This window comes from Thunnus thynnus, chromosome 16 (assembly GCF_963924715.1).
Source record: "Thunnus thynnus chromosome 16, fThuThy2.1, whole genome shotgun sequence".
In the NCBI taxonomy this organism is placed as follows: domain Eukaryota; kingdom Metazoa; phylum Chordata; class Actinopteri; order Scombriformes; family Scombridae; genus Thunnus; species Thunnus thynnus.
Window position 1 is genome coordinate 26,155,885 of NC_089532.1, and position 12,517 is coordinate 26,168,401.

Here is a 12,517-nt window from a genome sequence, read left to right on the forward strand (position 1 = left end):
TGTCTGAAGCCAGGAGAGTCTAACATCTAACTGGCATATTGTTGTTGGCACCTGAGATCTGGTTGACTGAATTTTAATAGCATTTATGAAAATGGCTCAAATTAAATTAAAGATAAATAGAATAAATCCAGGTGTATAAAATATGTACTTAAAATGCAGGTACTTTTAAAACATGTTTGTGTCTAAAAGACGTATCTCCTTGGAAACATCAATAATCACATCAAAAACTTTAAGTTATGTTTATTTCAAGTGTAGCAATTTTATCTTAGTAGTATTTCCTGTATTTTTTGCATGCATAGGTTCTCAACTCTGTGTTGTGAAAATTAAGTCGTCATTTTCACAGATGTTAATGGCTTCTCAGTAATGTTCTCACCATAACCAAACTTAACAACACTATTCTGTTGGTGCCTTTAAGGAAAGGAATACTCATTTATATATAAATTTTAATAAGATGAATGTAATTTATTTAACTTTATGTTTGAGCCGTTATGAGTCATGATCCAGCTAACTGCAACCAAATCTGCACTTTTGCAGGTTTCAGCTAAAGACAGCAATGAGCTCTGGCAACAGTTTCAGATACATTCTCAGCCTGGTTATAAAAACTGAAAATGTCCAAATGAAATCATCCCTTTCTAAAGTCATAAATGATGGCAAAGTGATTTTCAAATATACTTTTTGTTATTAAACAAAAGAAAAAGGTCTTTGAGGAAATATCAGAAAATGCTCCTTTTCTTTCAAGCTTGTGAGTGGGCATGTCAATGTTCATGCTTGACAGGAAGTTGTGTCGGGAGGGGCACGGAAAGACAAAGTAAACACACTTTGCCGGTAACTGCAGCTAAGAGCATTTTCAGGTGAGTTTTTAAACTGTTCAACATGATACAGCTGACTGACTACAGATGCAGGACAAGACATAATAAGATAGGGAGACATTAGCAAGAAAGTCAATATAGATTGTTCAAAGTGTGTAGCTCTTTGAAAATGAAAGAATTTGGTTGGTTGAATGAAAACAAGTTCTCCATCTACAAAAGAAGAATGAATGCTATTCTGACTGGTTAATGCATGGACAGAGGGCATAATCCTAAATCCAAAAAATATAAAATATACATTTCTCTTTTGGGCACTGACTTTTTTCCCAAAGGGGAGCATGTGACATGTGATTTATAGAGCAGATCTGTATGCTGGAGGAGAAAAAAAATCTGCAATTCAATTTTAGTTGTACAATGAAGAAAGCTTACTTTGCAAGGCAGCTGGATTCGCGAGGTCACAACATCACAAGATCACGTGAGAATCCATCTTGTTAGGCTTCAAGTTATGCACTTGTGTCTGAACCACCGGTGGTCCAGACCAATCAGCATCTTATTAGGATCCTCGTGTGATCTTGTGATCTCCAGCTGCCTTGCAAGGTAAAACTGTGATAGATGGTGACAGACATATGGTTCATCCAATCACCTGCCTAGTATTTTTTGAAAGTGCTTGCCCTTTTCCAAACTGTTTCCAAGGACGACTTCTCAGATGGTTCTGTGTAACAAACCATCTGGCACATCAGGTTAGAAGAAGCCATAGGGCCCTGAACTTCCTGTGGAGCCTTCTGAAGGTGTTTCAGGACCAGTTCAACACAAAACATTCACACATATGTCTTTATCCTAATGTGTCAACAGCCAACGTACAAATACTCTCAGTAAAAGGCTCAAGAAACATTTATATCTTACTGTTTTTACTGGGTATGAGTATAGAAAAACATTACAGTTAGTTCGTGTTCCACAATTCACCTGACTCTTGTCATCATATATAATTGTTGACCCATTCCAGTGTGTGTGCGTGTGTGTGTGTGTTTACTGTATGTGAGTGCAGGTTACATGGATGTATACAAGAAGGGTATACACATATAAACAGACACACACACACACACACACACGCACACATGCACACACACACACAGCATAGCAGCAACTGCCTGACCCATCCCAGGCTGCTCTATGTAAAGTCAAGTGTGTTCGTCCTGAAGACTATCAACTCTCCGGGGAGAGAGGCCATCGAGCAGCATTATCGACATTATAGACGCCTCAGCCTGGAGATAGGCTTCACATCGATCTCCTGATTAATTACTATCTGCAGGCAGCAGCAGAGTGAGGGGGAAAGAGAGAGAGAGAGAAAGAGAGACAGAGAGAGAGAGAGAGAGAAGCGAGTGAGGTGAGAATGATAGAAAATGGGTAAAGGAGGGAAAGTAAGGGGGGATGAAGGATTGGGGCGAGAGAGGAGGGAAAGTACACCTTGTACTATCTATGAATATCAGCTAAAGGCTACACAGTAATCTTCCAGGTGGAATATTATTTATTGATATATAGGTAGGCAGGAACCCTTATCTTAGCTGCAACCACCCCCTAACACACAGCCAAGGACAAATGAAATTCACACATTGCTAGGGTGGAAACAACTTGCAAAGACAAGTAGAGGGCACTGAAATACCCACCCTTGAATTCCCAAACAGGTTATACTCTGCACTCTGTAAATAATAGTGGAAATAATAAGAAACTAAAAATATATTCTGTATATTATGCCAAAAAAACCCCAACATTCTGCACATTAATTCTAGCCTCTGCGTGTATGGCTAACATAACTGTCACAACTGCAGTAGTGCGGACAAACAGGCTGAGTGGCTAACATTAATGAACTCCGGCTAAATCCTTTGGGCTACACGTCTGATCCCAAGAGACTGTGCTGAACTGTGTGTAACATAAGTCAATACGCTGTTACAACGCCAGTGTAAGAGCTCTGTTCAGGCCCAGCTGTTTCTGTGGCTGGTACATTTGAATGGTGAGTAACAAAGCTATTTTTGTTGAAATGGGTATTGTGTAGCATTTCGGGCTGCCCCCCAAACATCAATGATTTGAATCATCAGTCGAGAAGCCCCTGAGTCCAACCTCATTTTGTCAGTCGACTCATTGCATTAAAAAAAACTTTTTAGCTGCATTACTGTACACAAAGAAAACCAAGACAACAACATGGCAGACTTTTACAAACCTTGTCTTGTCTCATAATCACCTTACTACAAAACTAACTGTAATGATAGAGAATGGTGACACAGGGCAGCACAACTCCCTCTGATACCAATAGTGGGAGTGCTGCTCTGATGTACTCTACTTGAGTGCTCAGTGATAGCAGATCAGCTAAACTACTTTTGAACCAAAATAGTGCTTCCCCTAGTGCAGTCCAGCGCCATCAACACATGGGCTGACAGCGCTGTCAGCCCATGTGTTGATTGTGCTGGAGAGACGCTCCTCAGCACACTAGAGTGTCATTACTTTCATTACCTGGACACACACTTTTTATTTCTTTTACTGTGTGGAAATCTGATACTTTCACATCACTGAATCTGTGATGTGAAAGTATGGCAAACAAAGACACTAAAACGTGACTTTTGAACAAATCTTGACATCAGGTAGTTTAGTGTGTGGCTGCTGTTCTGTATGTATAGCCTACTGGACTGCAGTGTATGGAAGAGGATTAGGGCCACACGTGAAAAATTTATTTGACTCAAATAAAATTTTCAAGAAGTCAGAATTCTGACTTTAAACTCAGAACTCAAATAAAATTTTCACATGTGGCCCTAATCCTTTTCTGTAGCAGTGTAACTGGGCAGCAGCTTTGAGTAGTGTTTCTTGTAATTGTAGGTAAGGTGTTTTGATATGAAACACCACTAGCATGTTAAAATTCCCAAAAAATCTACAGATAAGTGAGCAGGAACAACAAGCAGAAGAAATGGCAAAATATTATACAGACACCCAGCGGCCGAAAAGACACATTTTCGGCCGCAACTGGAGTCTCAGAGTCAACTTGGAAATCTGGGATTCAGGTACAGCCCTAATGTGTACCAACACACGGTATGACACTTTTGTATTTTCTTTGTCTTTAACTTTATTTGTCTCTAAGATCACAGTAAAGTCAAAATCTTATTGACAACATGTAAATTGACATACCTACTATGTTTTACAGTTTTTCTCACTTACACACTACAGCTAAGCCTATTAACTAAACACCTCAAATCACAATGCCATCTACCAAAAGACAGACCCATTTCCCAAAACTATAAACACTATTCCCCTGTTTTCACTCATGTGCTCATTTAGAAAGCACTGGCATTCAATATCATTAACACAAGTCATCACAGCTGGAACCCAATTAACACACAATTCTCTTGGTGGAACTAAGAGTCAAAATTGTTCACACAGCAATCAGAACCTCAGGATAGATAGATAACAGGGCGATGGGTCAGTTCACTTGTTGTGGAAAAATGGATCTACAAAGACCTGAGGCAGAATGAATGTGACTTCTTTCTTTATGTACAAACTGTTTTTTTATTGGTTTATGTTGGTAAATACATGGATATTATTTTACTGTATTCTACATTCTCTAGCAGTTGCATATTTTTACAGTACATTTACTTTTTTACTCAATGCCAGTTAATTTTATTACAGTACATTGAGGAATTACATTTTTTTGAAAATGTATACAAGTGTTGTGTCTTTATATTGTGTTAATCATGTAAAGAGGTTGTTCTGGGGGAAACCATTATTCATTGCGGTATCAGGTTTTTACGGTAGTGTTTTGAATGGATCTCACCAGTGTGTAATGGTTATTTTGTACTGTGTGTATATTTGATGGCTTTTGCGTGATGTCTGGAGGCAAAGCTTGGTTTAGATGTGAGATTACATGGTTTTGAGTGGACGGTTTGGTTTTGACATGGAATTTTGAAGTTTGTAAAGATGAGCGTGCAGTTTGTGTTTGTGTTACATTTGTTTTTAGAGTTTTGGGAAATGGAGCATAATTTCAAGAAATGTGTCTTAGCAATGGAGGAAAAACTGTAATATGCATTTTAAATAACTTTATGCTGCATTTTTAAAAATGACAATAGCTTTCAAAAACTATACTGGAGAGAAACTTTTACAGTGACAAAGAAAAGCTTCAAATTTGAAATGAAGTTGTGTTCTACCTTCCACCCACTCAACTCACCCAACAAGAACTTTAAGGCTGTAGGCGTAGAAAGAGAGAAAGAGTTGTGCTGCATGGGTAATGAATTGATAATTGGCTATCATGCTAAATATCATCAAGTAAATGAGACAAAGACAGAATTATTTAGCTCATCTAGTTGGAACATTAAAAGAGGAGAAAACCCTCTTATTTAATATTTCATATGGGGGAATTATATTAACTAGAGGGAAGAAAAAATTGGCGGGTGTTGTTTCCGTTCTTCTGTTAACATATTTTGTGACACTGACCAAAGAGAGAGAGGGAGATAGAGTGATAAATTCACACTCAGAGGGAGGAATGGGGGAAAGAGTAAACAAACTATACATAAGTCTCTCCTCATGGCTGAAAAAAGTGAGAAATAGAGGAATAAATCAGGAGGAACAGAAAGAAGAGGAAGAAAGCGAAAGAAGAGCAGAGTTAGGTGAATGGTTGTTGATGTGAAGACAGCTATCATTGGCACAGGAAAGGCAGAAAATGTCTCTGCTTGGTTATAAGGTGACAGTTAATCCAGGCACAGTTTGACTGTCCTCGGCACTGTGAAAACAGCAGGGCAATTTTGAATGTGTGTGTTTGTGTGTGGGTGTGGATGAGTATGTGTTTGTACTGCTCTGTGTATTTTCTTTCTGTCTGTGCATTTGTGTTTGTGTTTTGTTTGTATGTTTGTATGTGTGTGTTTGTGTGTGTGTGTGTGTGTGTGTGCATGCGTGCGTGCATGTGTATCAGTGCAGTGCACTTTTTCAATCCCACTGACCTGAAAAGCTCTGTTAATGCTGGATCCACAGGCACTGAGAGAGAGAGAGAGAGAGAGAGAGAGAGAGAGAGAGAGAGAGAGAAAGAGTGAGGATGATTATGAAACAGAACTGACTTGTGCTCTTTGTATAAAACATAAAAAGGAACCTGCTTAATAGTTGATCATTGTGACTTATGATCTGCGTAGGTTTACCATAAAATAAATTACCAGTAGAACTTAGAAATGTAGTTGTGTTTGTGGGTGCAACTCAACTCAAAAACAATATATATTCATTTTGGAAAAACATATTGTCTTAAGTTTACCATTTAGTACTTCTAAACCCACGCTGAAACATTCATTTCCTTAAAAGAACAATTTCTCTATGTAGTGTGTAACATCCAGCTGAAAGACTTAATGATGTGAACAGCTTTAAGTGAACATTTAGAACAATTACAATTACATATACAGCAGTTTCAGTGTATGTTAAGAGCAAATGCACATTTCATCAGCTTTAGTCAGTAAATTTATTTTTCACCATAAGAAATATGTGATTAGAAGATTGACAAAAAAATATGTCTGCTGTGCATGTTATGCTCTGACAGCTCAATATTTTTCAGAAAATCAGGAAATTATCAGTGTTCATTTGAAAACTGGTTTGAATATTAAGAACTGTTATAAATCAGATTAAAATAAATAATGCAGAAATGGTGGTAGAATCAGATAACACAATTTTAAAGCAAAATATTTGCAGTGGAAGAAAGAAGAAAGTAGATGTCAGTTTAAAATGCACTACCAAATATCGTACAAAAAGAAAATGAAGTGTCTTAAATATTCAGTGTGTGCAGGAATCATTGCAGACCAACCTTGTCCTATAAGTGAATAAATGATGACCTGTTGATGTTGAGGTCTAAGGCTGGATAGTTCACTTTGAGTAGACCCCAAGTACAGTAAACCTGCCTGCCATGTTTCTGGGAATGTTAAGACTTATTTTGTTATATTGGCATATTGGCATGTGCTCTTATGTTTTCAACATGCTAATTGCCACAAGTTAATGCACTGTATTCTAAAGTGTGAGCATATACATCAGTGCTAACAGAAACATGGCCTATATCTGAAATCACCCCCCATTTACTATGTAGTGCACTATACACTCACTGTTTTTACTGTGCATCAGTAAACTGGATTCTGAGCGTGAAATTTACACTCTATATAGTGCCCTCAGAAAGTCAAACAATAGAACAAAAAAGGTAGTGTCCATGGCATACACACTATTCTCCACTTACAATTCTGCAATGCAATGTATCATATTTTGTAGATACAAAAATGAGCAGGTATGCCACACTACACCTGCCAGTGATGACGCAAAATGACGACGATGATGATGATTTATAAGCATCCAAAATGTAAATGTACTGTTCTCTATATAGTAAAGTGTGTATAGTGTACAGGATAGTAGTGAATGATGAAGTAATTTTGGATGCAGCCAGAGAGATGATTTCAGTGCCAATCCTCCAGTCATACATTTGTTCTCTCTTTGGCTGATGGGCAGATACCTTACCTTGTGAGGGAGCTGGATTTGCGAGAACACGACATCACAAGATCACACGAGAATCTATCTTGTCAGGCTTCAAGTTATGAGCTTGTGTCCAAACCGCCAGTGGTTTGGACCAATCAACTTCCAATGAGGATTCTTGCATGATCTCACGAATCCAGCTGCCTTACAAGGTAAGACAGTGATAGACAGATGGTTCATCCAATCACCTGCCAAGTATATTTTGAAAGTGCCTTCCCTTTTCTAAACAGTGTCCAAGGACAACTTCTCAGATGGCTCTCTATAACAAACCATCTGGCGCATCAGGTTAGAGGATACTTGTAACTCAATCACTTAACTTCAATACACAGCTTACAAAGTGCTTGATCCACATGATGTAGAAACAATGGTTACCACCTTATTACTTGTTCGGTCAAAGGTGATAGATACTTTTTAATGGTAGAAGAAATAAAATATTTATCAAGGTTCTCTGATTAAAACATGGTCATTTCTTTTTAGTTGCTTTAAACCTGTAAGAGTGGACAGGGGAGCTGGCAGGGGGTGAAATGAGGACAGAACTTGGTGAGAATTTCAATGTTGTAATATTATTAACACATTTCTAAGTAGGAAATTTTTCAAATCTTATAAAAACATTTTTAAAAGTGAGTCATCGGTTTGTCAGCTCAAGTCATGAGTTACCTGTTCTCTTTTTAAAAGTTCCATAATTTGTTTATATTTGGCACTATGTATTGTTTGTAGGATTAGATGTCACCCTGTTGGACATTTCATTTTGGAACAAAGCTTTTAAAATGTGGACTTTCTGATTCTGTTTCTGCAAGATACAGTGTGACAGTCTGGGATTTGTGCAGTGGTGTGTGTACAGTATATATGTGTGTGCTTGTGTCTGTGCATGTGTGTGTTTGTGTTGGGGGAGTGAAGGTCACCCTGAGTGGCTGTGTGTACGCGTGTGTATCCGTGCAGATACCTTTGGAGCGTGTGCGATGGCGCTTATCGTCTGCATCCACCTCCATCTGCAGGGAAGGTACAAACAAGCTGTTAAACACACAACAGACAGCATCACAAAATTATCTTAAATGTTCTTTCAGGTTCAGAGTTTTCTTTTCCCCCTTGTCAAACATGCAATCCACACCTGATGTTTTCACTACTCAAATGTAGCATTTCATGTAGATGACTGACTGACAACATTTGTGTAAATAATTACAGAAACATTTGGATTCTTGTCATCTTCAATCATAGCAAATCATATCATAGTAAATTTGATTTATAAAACCTCTGCCAATGCATCTGTTCTGCTGCAAGTGGATGCATTTATACAAAATTTCCTCAATCAAATATCTATATTTACAGTATCATTGGTTATAATCAGAAGTTAGAAGTGTACTCAGTATCTCAGGAAATAACTCAAAAAAATACATTGTCCAATGTCCACTTTCTCCACTGTTATTTGCTATTGTGATAGAGCTACTTGCCATTGCACTGAGGACAAATAGGAATGTGGTGGGTATTACTAGAGGAGTCTAGCATAAGTTAGCTCTGTATGCGGACGACTTACTTCTGTTTTTGGCAGACCCAGATAAATCCATCCATCCTCAAGTATTGAATATATTGGATGCATTTGGTAATATATCAGGTTATAAATTGAACTCTGTAAAAAGCGAACTCATGCCCGTGAATGCAGCAGTCAAGGTTTTCCCCCTCACTAGTTTTCTATTCAGGATCTCCCGGGAGAAGTTCACTTTCCTGGGGGTCCATGTTACAAAGAAATTTAATGACCTATTTGACTTCAATTTCACCCCCTTGCTTAACCGCTTGAAGCAAGATTTTCAGTGCTGGGCTCTCCTCCTAAACTGTGTCAAAATGAATATTCTGCCTAGGTTTCTTTATCTCTGTCAGTGCATTCCCATTTTCATTCCCAAATCTTTTTTCATAAACTTGACAGTATTATCTCCCAGTTTATTTGGAACAATAAGAACCTTAAGATGCAGAAGGAGACATTACAGAAACCCAAAAGTTTAGGTGGTATGTCCTTGCCCAATTTTCAGTTTTAGTTTTTTTTCTCTGCTCAATACTATATTGGATGCTTTATAACCATCTTTTTTGCACTACAATCCCCTATGTCTGTTACTTTCAAAGAAGAAATTGGATCATTCAATACAAAATTGTTCATTGGACTCACTGGACCAGATGTAGACTGGGTAGATTTGACCCAAACATAGACCCAACATGTATTTGCGGTCACTCTCTTACATAGTTTCTGGTCTTGTCCTTCTCTTCCACCTTTCTGGAAATCAGTATTTGCAGCACTCTTTCAAGCTATTGCAAGCCTTTCAGAGCCGCCCTCTCCTATTGATGGTCTATTTGGTATTCTCCCACCTGGCACTTCACTTCCTGCCTACCAGCTTGACCTTTTTAACACTTTTGCCCAGGTGACTCGTATCAATCAATTGGAAAAGTGCCCTCCCCCCTACACATACAAGCTTATATACTTCATTTTATGAATCTAGAGAAAGTCAGACATACACTACATGGCTCCACCTTGAAATTTGAACGGGTTTAGCTGCCCTTCCATAGATAATAGATATATTGAGACTTTGCAGCTTCCTGATACTCTTATATTTTGTTAGGATGCATATATTATGATGTGCTTTTTTCAAGCTACTTCAATTTTTGTTTCATATCTCACTGTCCAATGTTATGTGATTTGTACTACAGTGATATTGGGTTTACCATGGCAATTCCTGATTCATATTTGGCTTTAAATTATTTTAGGAAAAAAATTAATTTCCAGTACAGACAAGCATGCACCTTTGAAGAAATGTAAGAGTTAAAAACAGGAACAACCCTTAGTTTTCAAATTTTACATGAAATGGATGAAGAGCGCCCTCTATACAACAGCGCCCTCTGTTGCTCAAGCAGTTCAAAATATTCATTTTGACTTTTGTGTTGCAAAGCATGAACAACTAAATCACCCTCTGATTGGCATTATTACCATCAACAGCATAATCGGTATCTCACTGTTATTCAAAATGCCAAATCATGATTTATGTCATTGCACTATCTGAAAGTAAGGGAAACCCAGCAAATTTCTGGAAAAAGGTTCAATCATTCTATTTCATCCATACCTAATGAAATTGTGCAAGGTTCTTCTATTATCTCTGATGGAAAGAATATGCGTTCAACAAATCCTTTGTTTCATCAAGTTATATATTTGAAAATACCAGATTTCTGTAAACAGTCTCTGATCATAGTTCCTCTTGTTGGGAAGGCAATTTGGGCACTCAGACCTTTTCATTTAGGCCATTTACTAATATTGAAGTGATGAATGCCCTTTGTTCTATCGATCGTAAAAAGGCCACTGGGGCTGACCAACAAGGCTTCTATTATTAGCAACTCCGTTATTAGTTGAATGCTTATCTTGTATTTTTATTTTGACAGCCGAAGCAGAAAGCATCCCAGACTCTTGGAAACTACCCTATGTACTACCTCTGCATAAAGGGGGTCAGCATAATGAGTTAAATAACTTTCAACCTATTTCCCTCATGTCTAGCTAAAGTGTTAGAGATATTATTGAATGATCAGGTGAGAGCATTTTTATGTCAACACTTCATTTTAAAATCTTATCACTCTGGATTTAGACCTGGGCATAGAACTGTAACGGCTACATCGAAAGTTTTGAATGACATTGCTGGTGCATTAGATCAAAAGCAGAATTATGACGCTCTTTTCATTGATTTATCTATGGCATTTAATACAGTTGATCATTAAATTCTTCTGAAATGCCTTAAATCTATTGTATTTTGCTCCATTAGGGGTGTGCCCGATTACAAATACATTACTTAGCAAAGCACAAATAGTGTTTTTTTGTTTGTTTTTTTACAAATATTTGTTTCATACAAATATTTTTTAAATTATTTGTTTTCGGGGGAAAAAAACAAAAAACATGTCAAATACCAGCATGCAGGTCAGTTATATCGCTATCTCAGTCTCTGTCCTCTGCTCTGCTGTTACATCTATCAGCAGGTCTCAAAGAGGGGAGTCACATCCACCTGCTACATGACGCACATTTCCTTATTTGGACATCACTCCTGGAGTTGGGGGTGTTCCCCAGAGATGAAGCTGAGCTACTGACACATTTGAAGTGCTTACAAGGGACTCTCCATAACCTGTTGTTCCCCTTCTCCTTTCCACAGTTAGGTTGTAAAAAATAGGCTATAAATGAAAAGTGCAAAGCAATAATCGCTGTTGAAGTTCCTCTCTACACGTTACACGGTGTGCTGTCTCTGTGTTATGGTTGTATAAATAGGTAAACGTCTGTCTGTAATGAGGCGACGAGTAAAGTTTTAGCTCAGTAGTCATTGCAGTTGTCTACGATCTGGGAGACTCCATTTCGAGACCCGTTGTGGGGACCTCCGTCATAAGGTAGTTTATTCATGAACACTTATTGTAACACTTTAGTTTTCCAAAATTAAAAGCATAATAAAAACAAAAACAGGATTTTTAAGCCTCTTTCCACTTTTATTCAAATACAAACACAAATACAATTAATTTTGCTGCCTCAACAAATATAGATACAAATACTGGGCTCTCTGCACATCCCTATGCGCCACACAAGTGGAACAAATTGCAAAAGCTTGCTAAAATGGAAGAGTTGATCCTTTACATTCATTTCAAAGGTCTTTCAAAGGCTTCTGGCAGATTTAACACAGTGTGAATATACGTGTTTTCTATGAATGATGTTGATGTCTTTGGTTGAATGTCTTTGAATGTCATCTCTGTTTGTATATTTGCTGTAAATCTTGCTGTTTGTTACTTTGAATTTGTACACTGTAAATTTTGTTTTTATTTTCTGTATGTTCTGTATTGAGGGTGGCCTTGGAAAAGAGAACATGCTCCTAATGGCCCCTTCCTGCAGAAATAAAGGTTAACAATATTGTGTATAAGAAAAATTCAAATAAATAAATCACAAACAAAAAACCAATACAAATTATGCAAAGACTCATATTTGTCCAAGACAGATTAACAAATTAATTAGTTTGTGGATTGAATAAGAGATTGCCTTCATTAATTCCTTCCCCAAATGTTTGATGAATAATCATATATTCAATTCCTTATAGACTTACTCCTCACATTTTGAAATGATACTACATAATTTCTGAAATATTCAATTATCAGTCTCTGCATCCATCCACCTATCTATCCTATCCATC

At 37.5% G+C, this 12,517-nt stretch overlaps 1 protein-coding gene across 1 annotated transcript in view; it reads right to left on the reverse strand.

Annotated features, from left to right (window-relative positions):
- The window catches only part of LOC137199911 (myelin transcription factor 1-like protein), a 120,549-nt gene that overhangs the window by 65,150 nt on the left and 42,882 nt on the right, over positions 1-12,517 (reverse strand). Inside the window, exons 4-5 of the mRNA XM_067614522.1 lie at positions 8,275-8,320; positions 5,780-5,813 (exon numbers count right to left, since the gene is read on the reverse strand). Coding sequence (XP_067470623.1) covers positions 5,780-5,813; positions 8,275-8,320 — 80 coding nt within the window. The remainder of the gene's footprint in view (positions 1-5,779; positions 5,814-8,274; positions 8,321-12,517) is intronic.